Source organism: Montipora capricornis, chromosome 10 (assembly GCF_036669925.1).
Source record: "Montipora capricornis isolate CH-2021 chromosome 10, ASM3666992v2, whole genome shotgun sequence".
Classification (NCBI taxonomy): domain Eukaryota; kingdom Metazoa; phylum Cnidaria; class Anthozoa; order Scleractinia; family Acroporidae; genus Montipora; species Montipora capricornis.
In genome coordinates this window covers 65083647-65098646 of record NC_090892.1, presented here as the reverse complement: position 1 = coordinate 65098646, position 15000 = coordinate 65083647, and the positions used below count along the sequence as shown (strand labels likewise).

Sequence of the window (15000 nt, the reverse complement as noted above, 5' to 3'; positions counted from 1 at the left end):
TTTGAATAGCGAAAATAACACAGAACGAAGCATTCTCTGATTTAAAATCATAGAGTATAACAAGGCCAGTCGGCGTTTTTCGATTTTCCATATTTTCCCTTTATATACCACGTAGACTTGTTAAAAAGAAAACAGTCATTGTTAAATATATGGAAACTAAAGCCCGGACCTAGCGGAGAATTTTGGCTGCATTTTGTTATCGCTAATTAAATATCAAGGGAAGCTATGTTCCTCGCAGTTATGAACGCAATTTTTTGCAATTGCGTAAAGAAGCCTGTAAAATTCAGGACTTCAACGGGGTTTGAACCCGTGACCCCGCGATACCGGTGCGACGCTCTAAACAACTGAGCTATAAAGCCACTGACGTTGGGAGCGGGTCATTTGTGGGTTCCATTGTTTCCGTGAGGAATGAATCAACGATGAAATGGATCATATATGAACTGCGGATATGAAATCAAATGAAGCTATGATCCTCGCAATTGCAATTTTTGCAATTGCGTAAAGAAGCCTAAAAAGTTCAGGACTTCAACGGGATTTGAACCCGTGACCTCGCGATACCGGTGCGACGCTAATTAAATATGTTACCAAGTTTCTGACGTAGTGATTTTTTATTCCATCTATAGCACGTTTTTAAGTAACATGAAAGCGTTTGGATTAAGCAACGACACATGCAATGAATTTCTTCATAAAATGAGCACCATAGCAGACCTCAGTCAAGGTACGTTTACTTGGCAAAGAGAAAATGAAATCAGTATTTGGCGCTTTGCTCTCTCTCGCTCTCATAGCGTTCTCATCTTCCTAGGACACCAAGGATAGAGGATAGTTGACCGATTAATTTGTTTTTAACATTAATGTCGTAGAAGAGGTCATCACAGGCGCCCCAAGCTCAGTGTGAGGGAAAGCCAACATGGCCGACAAAAATATAAAGATTTGTATAGGAATTTCGATAAAAGACTTGACAAGGTAATCATATGAAGAAATTCTCAATTGAAAAGCTTTACCTTATTGCCATTGTGGGTAGCTTCATTCCTGTGTGTTTTTTTTTCCAGATTCGACGCGATTTGAACCATTTTTCAATTCCTCAGTTGTCAACGGTATTATAAAATACCAAGGCTGCACCCTCCATTCTGGGGAACCCACCAAATTGAGTCAAATATTCCGCCTTGATAAAATGTTCCCACGGTTACAATTCCACATCGGAATCGATTGACAAATGAATATTAAACCTTCATTTCAAGCTATCAACAACGCAATTGCAGCCCTGTGAGCGACCTTAGGCGACTGAGGTGTTCACTCAATCGAAACCAAAAACCTTCCGGAAGATGGTAGGACGAGCAATGTTGAACAGTTGACCTTTGGAACTTTAAAAACTGAGCCCCAACGGGATGCTAGACCGTAGTTTGTCAACGACACATTTTTTATCCCCTGGGTCCCGACATGACTGCGTTGTCTCGCTCGTCCAATCAGAGTCACGCCTCCTTCGTGTTGACTTCAAAAACACATTCAAAAAATGTGTCGTTGGCAAACTACGCCTAGCACCCCGGTGGGGCTCAGTTTGTTAAGTTCCAAAGGTCAACTGTTCAACATTACTCGCCCTCCCACTTTTCGGAAGGTTTTAGGTTACGATTGCGTGAACAAACTACCGCCTGAGGTCGCTCGCAGGGCTGATACTACGTTTAATCTTTGTCAATTGATTCCGATGTGGAATTGTAACCGTGGGAATATTTTATCATCAAGGAATATTTGACTCAATTTGGTGTGCTCCCCAGAATGGAATGTGCAGCCTTGGTATGTTTATGATACCGTTGACAACTGAGGACTTAAAAAATGGCTCAAATCGCGTCGAATCTGGAATAAAAAACCACACAGGAATGAAGCGACCCTCAATGGCAATAAGATAAGGCTTGTTAATTGGGAATTTATTCACATAATTATCCTCACAAATATTTTTTCGGGATTCCAATACAAATCCATGTTGGCTTTCCCTCACAATGAGTTTGGGGCGCAGGCCGGCCTGTAGAGTCATAAGAATGTTTGAGTGAGAGATTTCAGTCACAAAGTTGTTGACGCATCATACTTAATGGTATCGTTGCGGTAATAACCTCGCCACATTTTGTTCAAACATCGATATTCATGACCGTAACGAATATTTATATTTGAACAAGATAACTATATTTCAATTGCGGAATGAAGCTTTTTTGAGATTGAAGGTCTTCGCAGTTTAAACGCTGCTATTTGCAGTAGCGAAAGGAAAGCCAGAAACATCCAGGCTTGTACGGGATTCGACTGATGATCTCTGCAAAACCGGTTAAGTTGACTGTAGCAATTAAGCTATTAGCTCCAGAGGTCAAGCAGTGTAGAGGTATTCCAGAGGCTATGGCTTCGAATCCCGTCGAAGCCTGAATTTTTAAGGCTTTCCTTTCGCTTGCCGCTATAAGTAGCGTTCCTCAAATGAGATAAGCACTTTTACGGTTGACACAAGGAGGTACAGCTTTAAGACAAACCTTATGCCATCATGCCCTGCCTCTAGGTTGCCAGCAAATAAATCCGTTTTCCTCTCAATTTCAGAACAAATTCTGCTTTTAAAGAAAAGCTTGGCCCAGGCTTATGAAGACAAACGGACACGATGGCCAGATCAGCAATAAAAGCTCTCGTCAAACAAAAAGCTTTTAAGATAACTTTCATTGTATAAAAATTTCTGGGTGGATGGAGAAAGTAGGTCCTGATATGGTTGTAACATTTTGTTTAGAGTAAAAAAAAAGGCACGTTGTTTAACCAAGCTCAGTTACACCTAGTTGACAATATTTTGTCCTATTTAAGTAATTGCAAAGCAAAACGGACATTTTTAGCAATTTTACCCATTATCTGACTGACCATTAAAGGTGTAGAGAAATCATGTTTGCCAGTTATGCAAAACTAGGTATTATATGACTAAGTTATATGTGACAGCGTGGGGATTTGCTATCAAAAACACGACAGCATTATTTATTAAAATTACACAAAAGCACCCTTAAGATCAATTTGTCTATGTTGGTATTATTTTTCTCAGTTGAAATGCTATCGAATCGGTCTTCAGCCAAACACCAGACTATATGAAAGAAGAAGCTCGTGACCTTGAAGCCTTTAACTCAAAGCTGGGGTTTTTCGAGTTAAAAATGCCCTTATTTGGATGTATTAAACGTAGCTGGTGTATTTTCCCGCGTGTGCAGCATCTATCTTATTTTTGTCCATATTTGAGCATAAAGCTCTGACCCAAGGAAAAGAGTGGCGAGTTACACGCCTCAAGGTCATGTGGCAGTTGTGATAAAAGCCAGCAGCGTTCTTGTTCAATGAGCATATTAGTCACTTATCACTTATCAAAGGTTAGTAGTTTGTGCCTCAAAAGACTTTCCCCAACTACTTGGTCAAGTAGCTGTAAACAAACGAAAAAGAGCTTGAATCAGTCGTTGTTTCAATGCCTCTCATGGTGGAGTTAAATCAGACAGAGAACTCTTGGGTCTGGTGACTGCTTAAGATGCTGTTTGCATCGGACCATCTGCAGTGGTGGTCAGAGGAGAGGTCTCTTTTGGATCGTCAGAGTCAAATGAGTTCTTCTTTCCAACGTCATCGCTGGTGATGTCAGTCAATACGTTGGCATTGTCACGTTGTCCCTCAGAATTCTTACCACTACGAAAATCAGGAAAAGGAGTTTTAAGAGTACACTGTTTTATTACGTGTAGTTTTAGTTAACTAAACTCCCACCAGACTTCAACTTGTTAAAGGAAACGTATTTTAGCCAGTGGTTCCTGCTTCACTATCACGAATATTTCTTCCTCAGCCTCACTTTGAAAGTTTAACTGACGCCCGCCCTGAAGTGGGATGTTGTTCACACATCCCTCTGGTCTCGTGTCTGGTGGATACGACCAGAGAACTCAGCTTTCTTTCCAAATCTCCGCCTTTCATTTGAGTATACCCTCACTGTTATTCCACATTTGTGCAAAATAAAAGATTGATTGATCGATTGATTGCGTAGAAAAAATCAAAACTGCCGGAATTACGCTACGTTTAGACAGCAGTTCGGGCAGGCGCTATGACACTAAATTCACCGTTCTTACCCAAAGCATGACGAGAAGGAGAAAGGACACGAACGAGGCTTGCCCATCCATATCAGTCCATAGTTCTCACAAGATTTCTCAACGTCTTCTACTGTCTCAGACATATTGGAAAGTAGAGTTTCGGGCAGCCACAGGGACATTATTCCAGCAATTAGTGTCATAATACCAATAATAACCAGAGGTAATGCCACAGATGCATCAGGCAACTGGCCCTAACGAAAAATGTAAATAACGTTAAACAAGGGAAGGAAGGTGTGGTGAGGGAGTTATGCAACGTTTGATTGTGGATGGTTGAAGGCTCACGCGAGGAAGAATAAGTTCAACCTCGTTCCCAGGGTCTTCTCGACTTTCAACATGGCGGACCCGCCGCCTTGTTGAAAGCCGAGAAGACCCTGGGAACGAGGTTGAGAATAAGTTAGCTGCTTGGCGACCGGCGAAAGAACAACTGAAAAATCAGAGTCCTACCCGACAGTAGGCAAGATTCCGACCTACGATCTTCGTACCACCGGTCGGATGCTCGACAAATTGAGCCATAAGAACTGTGCTCAAAAGCGATGGCATTGGATCACACTAGATAGGTGTGTGGAAACGTTGGGTCTTTGAATTGTAACTTTCCAAGCTACATTGAAATTTCTTCAAACCAGAGAAGCATCAAACCTGTGCAGGGTTGGCGCAGTGGTGAGAGTACTCGCCTCCCACCAATGTGGCCCCGGTTCGATACACAGACTCGGCGTCATATGTGAGTTGAGTTTGTTGGTCCTCTTCTCTGCACCGAGAGCTTTTTCTTCGGGTTCTCCGGTTTTCCCCTCTGTTCAAAAACTAACATTTGACTTGATTTCGTTAATTGTTAATTTGAGTTTACAGTGCTCCAGCACTAGAACGACTGGACACTTAAAGTTCTTTTCCTTTCCTTTTTTTAAATGTTTGTTTTTCAAAATAAATCCAAACGAGATTACTTACTAAAGCGACAATGAAAGGAACGACAATCCCTCCGATTCGAGAGAAGGTGGAGCAAACGCCAAGGGCCATATTCCTAGAAAGTCGAAACCAGGTTTGAGTTTAAGAAAATTCTTCATCATTCTAGGGTGTGAAAAAAAAATACAAAAAACAGCATAAACCTACCTCACGGTGGTAGGGTAAAGCTCAGTGCTGTATAAGTAGATGTTGGAGAAGGAAGCTGACCCAAAAAATCGTCCAATGATCGCTAAAGCCGTTATTAATCCTTTCAAATCTGTGTACATACAAGTGACACGGCAACAAATTGAGTAAGTGGTCTGTGTGGTGTATCAGTTGGATATTTGGTAAGTCACTGACTGACTGGCTGACTGTCTACCTGAATGAGTGACTGATTGACTGTCTGCTTGACTGACTGACTGACTGACTGACTGACTGACTGACTGACTGAATGACTGATCGAGTGACTGGCTAACTGATTGATTGATTGATTGATTGACTCACTGATTGACTGACTAGTTGGCTGAGGGACTGACTGACTGACTGACTGACTGATTGACTGACTGGCTGAGTGACTGATCGAGTGACTGGCTGCAGTGACCGACTGACTGACTGCCCGACGAGCTGACTGGTTGACTGACTGAGTGACTGATTGATTGATTGATTGATTGATTGATTGATTGATTGATTGACTGAGTGACTGATCGAGTGACTGGCTGCAGTGACTGACCGATTGACTGCCCGCCGAGCTGACTGGTTGACTGACTGAGTGACTGATCGAGTGACTGGCTGAATGACTAACTGGTTGACTCACTGACTAACTGGTTGTCTATCTGGCCAACTGAATGAGTTGGTGATTGATTCCCTCGCGATCGCCTTAGTCGCATTTTGTGCTCCCTGAGAGCAGGCACCAACCTTCAGGAACAGCTAACACAAGGAGACATGACAATCCACTGATAAGCATAAATATGCAATGTGGAACACGGCGACCAAAACTGAAAAGGAAAATAAACTCGCATTCGTTTTTGCCATTTTAAGACGTTTCATTGATATAACTTTAATTAGAGTCACATTTTTAGTTCTCAAAAATGAGACAAATAAAAAGCACATCGACCTGTATCGCTTCATAAATTTAATGTTATTATTTGTTGTTATCATAGTACTTGAGGGCATAGTATCCGAAAGAGTTTGAAAAATGATCGAAAATGTTGATCTCCCAAACAAAAGCACAAAATCGCAGAATTAAACCCTTTACAGCATTATATTTAACCTTAAAATTCCTATGACCTCAACAAGCTTTTCCATTCTACTTATTCTCGGAAATTGTCCCAAGTATATTTTATGTTGTTTTACCACGTTTTATCGAGAACTAACTTTCCTATTCGCTTGAAAGACGGGGAAAGTGGTCCCAGTTATGAGTTTAATCCATGACCGACCAATGTAGGAGAATGGGCTCGATACCGGGTTGGCGTCACAAACTACTTTGCATTGCTGTTTTCAGATAACTCTCCCCATTGCTCTACCTTGCAACGCTCTACCTTGCAACCTCGCAACGCTCCCCATCCGTGGGGACGGGGAGCGTTGCGTGACTCCGGCCCGAGCGGCTGCGAAGGAGACTATATCTTGAGCGATCGTAGATCAAATAGCGACTAATTCTTCCACTGTTCAGGGGCCTCCAAAACAGTGACTTCAAAGGAGAGAGAATTAGCTAACAAAATAATTAGGGTTTATTAAGGTATAAAAAGACACTTGAAAGAGATTTATTTTGATTTTTCGATGGTTGATCATTTTAGATTCTAGCAGTATGACGGGACAATACGCCAGTTTCGTATTCTAACGGTTGGACTGGATCTAGCATGAAATGGAGGCTAATGCGGGTTATTTGCATTTGAAAAGATTTGCCCGCATTAGCCTCCATTTCATGCTGGATCCAGTCCAAGCGTTAGAATACGAAACTGGTCTATTGTCACAAAAACCTATTTTAAAAAAACAGTTTAAAAATTGTGTGCTGTTAAAACGGAGCAATTAATTACGAGCTTGCAACACAGACAATAGTTACCCACACATACTATTTGAAGGCAATCCATGCCATCGGTGTGTGCGGCAAGTCGCTCACAAACATCAAGAACACATTGAGGTACAGATTCCCAGCCAGACTTGGGACATATAACATGATGCCATAGAATATCATGTTAAGTACCATCCTGTAGAGGAAATTAAAGAAAATGAATGAAAGGAACTAAAACTGATAGTTAAATAGTTTTTGACTTGAAACTTTTCAAAACGTCGTTCATTTTCGTCCCGCTTTACCTGAACCGATTCATGCAAATCGCGCAAACGAAGACAATTTTGATTCCGACTCTCCTTGAGTGAATTAAGTCACAAATCCAAGGATATTTGAAATATATGCTTTCGTGCTGTCTTTTTTTCAGTTATGTCTCCGAAAGGTATGTCAGCAAGGCGGTTGATCTTATAATTATTTCAAATTGGATTGGAATCTCAATTTTACGAAATTGCAACGAATACGCGAATATTCCGCCCCTTAAAATTGGACAAATGTGTCCCAGTTGCGGCGCAACACCAACGTTCACACGAAACGTTGAATTTCTTGTTTCCCAGGGGACGTCAATTCAATGTCCTTCAATGTAAAACGCACGGGCAAAGTTTTTCAAGCTCTTGCTTTCGCTTACAATTAATAAATATGCAAATTGTGACTTGTTGACATTTTCGACCCTGTCTATTTTCGAAAACGGAGACTTTTTTTCTTCGTTTTTGCTTTCCGCCAGACAAATACGGCGTTTTCGGTCAAGGGCGACGACGGTTTTGAAAACGTTCTTCAAACTGTTGATCGTCAATTAAAAACGGATTTAATTGATTAGAGTGTAATGTGAAGTGCTGCGTTTCTACCCAATATGAACCATGTGAGCGTTAGCCCTACCAATGGAAATGGGCCCACACAAGGACAGAGAAAAACTCTGACCAGGGTGGGAATAGAACCCTCGACGTTCGGGTTAGATCACCGCTTCTCAGGCCGTGGGAACTGAAGATGTTAAAGTCACGGCAATTAACATGTACCAGTACAGGGAAGGATTACGTTTTTGCAAACGTTGACCGTGTAGCACTTTTATTTGAACAGGCTTAAATGTAAGTGCTACACGGTCAACGTTTGCAAAAATGTAATCCTTCCTTGCACTTGTACATGTTAATTGCCGTGACTTTAACATCTTCAGTTCCAACGGCCTGCGCCCGTCTGACCTTGTAGCTCAGTCGGTAGAGCAGCGGTGATCTAACGCGAAGGTCGTGGGTTCAATTCCCACCCTGGTCGGAGTTTTTCTCTGTCCTTGTGTGGGCCCATTTCCATTAGTAGGGCTAACGCTCACATGGTTCATATAAGGTAGAAACTCAACACTTCACATTACACTCTAATCAGTTGTCTGTTCCTTTTTTGAAAACGGAGGTTTGTCGTATAGGTGGGTTTCATGTTACGTCCTCGCCGCCATGTTGGTTGACAAAAACAAACGATCTCTCATTAGCTCCTTTTGTTCGTCCAATGAGAAGACCCTTTGTTTTAGGGTTCCCCAGAACTCTCCTCTCCCTCAGTCATGCGCAAAAGAGAAGAGCTCTGGGGTCGAGATTGGTGGAGACTTGCGTTTTCGAATCCCTTTCGCTTATTCCTGTGGACGGGCAAACACACTTCGAAAACGCTACGTGTGGAAGACTTTTTTCTTAAACGGAGCAACAAATCACCATTTCCGAAAATGTTCGGGTATACGTGTGGACTTAAAAAAGGCTGAAAAAAATCAAACTCTTTACCAGTTAAAGCAGAGAATCAGCGTTCTCTTTCTCATTCTGGGTGTGCACACCAAATCCAGCGGGGATCTCTTCGTCCCAGCTTTAAGTTTGCTCTCAGACGCTCGACATTTCTCCAGCATGGAACTGACGGTGTGAGGGTCAACCTCAATACAGCTCTTGTTTGCATATTTCATGAGAATTACATGTGCATCCTCCAGACGACCTTGAATGACAAGCCATCGCAACGATTCCGGAAATACCCTGCAAAAAAGAAAACGCGTACGAGAAATCAAACGCTATAGGATTCGAAAGTTATGGTATTTACAATGGGTAGAAAACTTAATTGAAATTGGATATTGAATATTGTGTCGAAAGTAATTAGCGAATTTCATTGGGAGGCGCGGTGGCCTAACGGTTAGCGCGCTGGACTCCGCTTCATGCTATAGTTACCGGAGATATTAGCAGACTTTACCTTTTGACTTTATTGGTTTTGCATTACTTCACTCAGTTATTGGTTCAAAGTTGCCGCATTTTGTCAACCAATCAGAAGTAAAACCAAAACCAATCGTGGCTTGCGCGTGCACATTGTCCCGCGCTTTGTGTCGGCTACGAGTAATTTCTTCGAGTTTTGATTGGTTTAATGGATTGTCTCCGTCCTTTTTGATTGGCCAAAATAATTATTTTTGTTTTGGTTTTACGACACTCGATTGAAACTCGCTCTATTTATATAAAATGTTATCCTATTGGTATGAAACTGAGGGAATATGAAAGAAGAGAGCGAATTTCCCATTTCCAACCCTATCACGACGCCGAAGTTATCTGAAGGACGACACATCATTGGTCATTTAGCGTAAGAGTAAAATGGGCGGTCATGTATACGACAGATAAAAATAACCTTCGCAACATTAGCGCGATCTAAAAATACATCTCAAATAGTGTTTATGGGGCACAGATATTCGCCCTCTTATTTCACATTCTCTTGATGGACATTAAATGTTCTTCCATGCCATGATGCATTAATATTCATGATTGATTGCAAATAATTCCAAGGTTGAAGGTTACGTCATGCACCCTGCGTTATTAGCCAGGGCGCCAAAATAGAATTGAAATTTTTCCTATATTTCTTTTTTGAAGAGAAATAAATGTAGTTTCTAGTGCTACAAGCACGAGTTCGCTAGATTTCTCTAAAATTCTGTATTCACTACTTGCACAATCCCAAATACACCTCTTTTACCCCTCAAAAATGTTGCATAATGATCGTTTGCAATTTCTCCTGGGACATGAAGATGTCCCAAGGGGAGAAATGGAAAACAATGCCTGTGCAAATTTTTGGGTGGTAAAAGAGGTGTATTATGGGATTTGTGCAAGTAGTGAATTAACAATAAAACAATTTTTAAATTCGGTGTCTTTTAATATCCGTGATCAAGGTCTCATCAAGTCAAGACTGACAGTGATTCTACTTGCCTCGACCTTTAAGTTTTGCCGAATGTCGCAAAACTTCATCCAAAAGTTGTTTACATTAACCTCCCACAGAGTAAGGTGTCTCTGTAATTCGTAAAGGATTCATGCGGTTGTCTAACAACAACTCCTTCAATTGTACTTTCGTGATGTATAGTACGTGACTGTTCTCCAATTTGAGCTATGGAACGCTAAAGGGTTTCCTTCGCTCACGCTTCAGCGGAAGACAAACCAAAAAACGCCGGGAACGAGACCCATCTCTGTGTAAGGTGACTCGTGATAATTAATAGTAAGTAATCCTTACTAGTGTCCAGTACTAACCTCCAAAGTAAATAAAATAGTGCGGCCGGGAAACTGGCAATAAGTAAAACATGTCTCCAGTCCCTCACAAGATAAGCAATCATTACCATGATGCATGCGCCAATTACCCAGAAAACATCTTGCACTTTGCCCGCCATTGTACGATAACTTGCTCCAACCAGCTCCAGGATGTAGACATAATGACCAACAAACAGGCCTGTGATGGCGGCACCAGAGCAGAAGCGAAGAAAGGTGAAAAAGGACAGACAGTCCACGAAGCTAGAGGCGAGACTAAACCCGAACTGTGGTATTTAAAAAAAATGGTGTTAGTAACACTTTATCAAGAACCCCAGAAATTAAGCAAATACAGTTATTTTGCACCGTAGAAACACATAATTTTGAACAACAGTAAAAGCAAGGTGACACACGCTAACACCAACCTGGGGCCCGTTTCTCAAAAGTCCCGATAACTTTTTGGGCACGAAAAGCCATTTGTGAAACTGCCAACCACTTGCTTTGGAAAGCCGATCTTTTAACATGTTTTGAAGGTAACAAAAAGAAAAATGGCTGTGAAGTTTGACGACCTAAAGCCTCTCCGTTCTTGAGACACAAAGGGAATTGTGTCACCCGAAAATGGCCCGTAAAGTTTCGGGACTTTCGAGAAACGGACCCCTGGTGTGGCCAACACATCACGCATGCGCATAATCATTTCACCCGGAGCAGCCATGGACAGCTGTTTCAGCCTTTTGGGCCTCATCACAATTTTGCTATTCATCAGCTTGGGTAGCCTGTGGTCCACATATTGGTTTACAGAAGACCAGGCCTGGGTTGCTCGAAGCATGGTTAGCGCTAACCAGCGTTAAATACCATGGAAACTATAGCTTTTGATACCTCTTAACCAACGGTTAGCGCTAACCGGGCTTCGAGCAACCGGCCCCTGTTCAACTTACTGCTAGGGCGCTGCACAAGAAGAGGCAAAATCTTCGTCCAAAGTAGTCAGATACAGCTCCAAACATCAGAGAACCTGCCATCATACCAGCAACAAATAAGGCCTGAACAGTAGCGGCGATATTTGCTTTGTCGCAAATCAAGTTCCACTGAAACAGGATGACACGAATCGGCTTTCGTTAGTTAACATTGTCAGCTACTGCCGTCGGACTAATTTCACCGTATTGGTTTTCTGTCAGGGAAAAAGCAATGTATCTAAAAAAGATTAAGTTTACATAATCTGTCGGACATTTTTAACTCGTCACCGAGATGAGAGGGTTTGGCGTTTGCCCTTTTGGGTTTTGAACCATCCTTTTTTTATTCAGAGCGTTACCTTGACCACTGCTTAGTCACTCTTTCAACATCAAGGTTAAGTCTGCTACGAGTCTAGAAGGCCTATCAGGCCAGCGCCTTATTTCCGGTTTCTGTAGCATGAAGTGACAAGGAGTATTTCTACATGGATGGGATGCTAGTCCATCGCAGGGTTACCCCCAGCATTAAATTCGCCGGTACCCATTTAGAGAGGTACCCTGAGAGTAAAGTGTCTTGCACCAGAACACAATACATTGTTCCCGTCCAGGACCCGAACCCGGACCACTCGATCCGGAGTCGAGCACACTAACCATGAGGCCACCGCGCCTCCCACTTTTTCAACATCAAAGAAGCTCTAAAAGTTTTAATTAACCTACCTCGGTGACGGTGCTTGAAAATGAGCTTTGAAAACGATAACTGGTGCATTCTTCACAGCACTTATTCTCGTCACACGTTACATTTGGAGTCACGCATTGAAATCGAGGCGTACCAGTGGCAAAGACAAGTGAGGCTATCTGCAAAGCACTGGAAACGATGACCAGGAAACAGGAGGAGAAATAAAGGAACTTTTGCCACCATCCGAACTCACCAACATATCGCAAAACATCATCAAAATGTTGAGTAGGATACTTAATTTGGGAAGCCATTCTGTAAGATATCGAAAAGACAAACAGATAAACTTGGTAGAGTGAAAGAACCATTCTCGCATTGACCAAAAACTAAAAGAGTTCAAGGCCTCAACGGTATTCGAACATTTGACAACGAAGCTGCTTAGCCTTAAATTAAACTGCGGAGGCATTTTCGGGTATCGTTTCTCCCTTTTTTTTTGGAACAGTTGGAAATACGTCAGCGTTCGCGTGTTTGCTGGAATCAGATTCAAAGAGAGCGGTATCATTTTTGTCGAAATAAAGGTTGAATTTCACTGCCGTGATCTTGTATTTTATGCTGTTCTTTTAGCGTTTAACGATGTAATAGTTGAATTATGCATGTCTTTTAATGGATGATTACTGGAGCCCATGAGGAGGAACTTTGCATCTCCCGTACAATCCCTAGGAGTCAACCTTTGCGGGTAACTTTCTATTTTTAGAACACCACGACTTCTTCGGCTCTCCACGCCCTGTTTAGAATAACCAATCTGAGAAAAAAGTTATTGTCCAACGAAAAGATAAAAATAGAACAATCAAGGTAGGCCAATTGTGCAGATCGATGCGAAATGATGTAAATGTGACTCTCCAACTGAAGGGTTAGTTCTAAAAATAGAAGGATTGCTCAAGGATATAGCGCATAGGGAGACTCCTAGTTGGTTTCGGTTTTCACGCGCCATTTTTTTGATGCGCGATTGCCATTGCTTTACAGTCAAAAGCCCCTTTACGCGGCTAATTTATAAGTAAAAAAAATATATGACGGTTATTTTTGATGGCAAAAGTTTATTTCATGTATAAAGGTCGTTTTGTTATGACAAGGTTAGATTGCCCCCGCAGGGCAAAACCCGAGGTCCGTCTGACCTTGTAGGTCAATCGGTAGAGCAGCGGTGATCTAACCCGAAGGTCGTGGGTTCAATTCCCACCCTGGGGCCCGTTTCTCAAAAGTCTCGAAACTTTACGGGGCTTTTTCGGGTGTCACAATTCGGAGAGGATTTAATTCATCAAACTTCACAGTTATTTTTCTTTTTGTTGCCTTGAAAACATGTTAAAAGATCGGCTTTAATTCTAAAACAAGCGGTTGGCAATTTCACAAATGGCTTTTCGGGCCCGAAACGTTTTCGGGACTTTCGAGAAACGGGCCCCTGGTCAGAGTTTTTCTCTGTCCTTGAGTAGGCCCATTTCCATTAGTAGGGCTAACGCTCACATCGTTTACATGGGTCGAAAACAGCACTTCACATCACCTTCTCATAGTTAATTCTGTTGAAATATAAGTGCACATGGCCAACGTTTGCATAAACGTAATCCCTTGAACCTAAAAGTACCCATTCAGTAGCTGTTTTCCAAATAAATCTCAGTAAATTTTTTGAAGCATTAAAGTCACTGTAAAATCTCTCACATAAATGTCAGTGGCCTCAAAACTGACATGCTTACTAATCCATTTGTGGCATCTATTTTGTATCACGACCATTTTTTATATTGACAAGGTCACGTGACATGGTCATGCGAAGGGCCTATCGAACTGAGTTCGAGTGAGTTCGGTAATCAAACGCAGTCGAACACCGAACTTTGAGTGAGTTCGATTTCCGAACCAATCGAACTCAAGCGAACAAATCGAACTCAGTCGAACTCAATCCATTAGAATGAGATACATTAGTTTGACAACCGAACCCAATGGATTGCGTTCGATTGTATTCGGTGAGCATGATACTCGCTTTTACTACGCATTTAAAGCTTACAATCCAGAGCGCATCTGAAGCCATTTCCCTGGAATTTCTGCGTTTACCAAAATCACGTGTTACACTCCCGGGTGTACTGTAGGAATTCGAGCCTCCAAGAACTTGGTGTTGATTTTCAACACCAGTTACAAAAATCATGAGTTCGAAAATTGAACGTCCAATTGAATTTGATCATACAATTTTTACGTGTGAGTTGGATTTTGTTCGATTGCAAAAATCTAATAGACTTTTTCGCTTGTACATACAGGTCATGTGATAATACTCAGGAGGTTTGGTCCTTTGTTTTGTTCATTAAAAAGAATGTATGCAAGCATGAATATATATGTCTGCATGCACTCTTTTTAATGAACAAAACAAAGGACCAAACCTCCTGAGTATTATCACATGACCAGTATTGGGAAAACAAAATGTACAAGCGAAAAAGTGCTATTGAGTGCGATTGAAATTCATTTCTATTGTGATCGATTTACCATGCCGGACTATGACATTTTAAATGAGACAAACGTTCGTTCACTCGAGGCGAGCGTTTCTTAAGTCAATCGACTTGAAAAAAAAAACTGGCGTTTTGGCTGACAACATAACTTATTGGCGCTCTCCCTCTCAGCCGCTTCGGAAGATTGCGTGACACGCTTGATTAGAAGCAGGCACGTCCGAAAAATTATTCAGAACGAAATTTTCTTCTGAAGTGCTTGTTTTTGGGAGTAACTGCAGAACATTAACCCA

At 41.8% G+C, this 15000-nt stretch overlaps 2 protein-coding genes across 6 annotated transcripts in view; one reads left to right on the top strand and one right to left on the bottom strand.

The window, feature by feature from the left end:
• The window catches only part of LOC138019453 (uncharacterized protein KIAA0513-like), an 18331-nt gene extending 15317 nt beyond the window's left edge, over positions 1 to 3014 (top strand). For all 4 annotated transcript variants that reach the window (XM_068866246.1, XM_068866245.1, XM_068866243.1 and 1 more), the window contains exons 10-11: positions 624 to 718; positions 2569 to 3014. In XM_068866246.1, the coding sequence (XP_068722347.1) occupies positions 624 to 718; positions 2569 to 2645 (172 nt within the window). In that variant the 3' untranslated portion in view covers positions 2646 to 3014. The remainder of the gene's footprint in view (positions 1 to 623; positions 719 to 2568) is intronic.
• LOC138019451 (organic cation transporter protein-like) overlaps positions 2958 to 15000 on the bottom strand; it is a 12748-nt gene continuing 705 nt past the window's right edge. For both annotated transcript variants that reach the window (XM_068866240.1, XM_068866241.1), the window contains exons 2-11: positions 12275 to 12545; positions 11549 to 11695; positions 10620 to 10900; positions 8862 to 9101; positions 7118 to 7252; positions 5964 to 6043; positions 5217 to 5325; positions 5055 to 5127; positions 4095 to 4306; positions 2958 to 3666 (exon numbers count right to left, since the gene is read on the bottom strand). In XM_068866240.1, coding sequence (XP_068722341.1) covers positions 3510 to 3666; positions 4095 to 4306; positions 5055 to 5127; positions 5217 to 5325; positions 5964 to 6043; positions 7118 to 7252; positions 8862 to 9101; positions 10620 to 10900; positions 11549 to 11695; positions 12275 to 12544 — 1704 coding nt within the window. In that variant the 5' untranslated portion in view covers position 12545 and the 3' untranslated portion in view covers positions 2958 to 3509. The remainder of the gene's footprint in view (positions 3667 to 4094; positions 4307 to 5054; positions 5128 to 5216; positions 5326 to 5963; positions 6044 to 7117; positions 7253 to 8861; positions 9102 to 10619; positions 10901 to 11548; positions 11696 to 12274; positions 12546 to 15000) is intronic.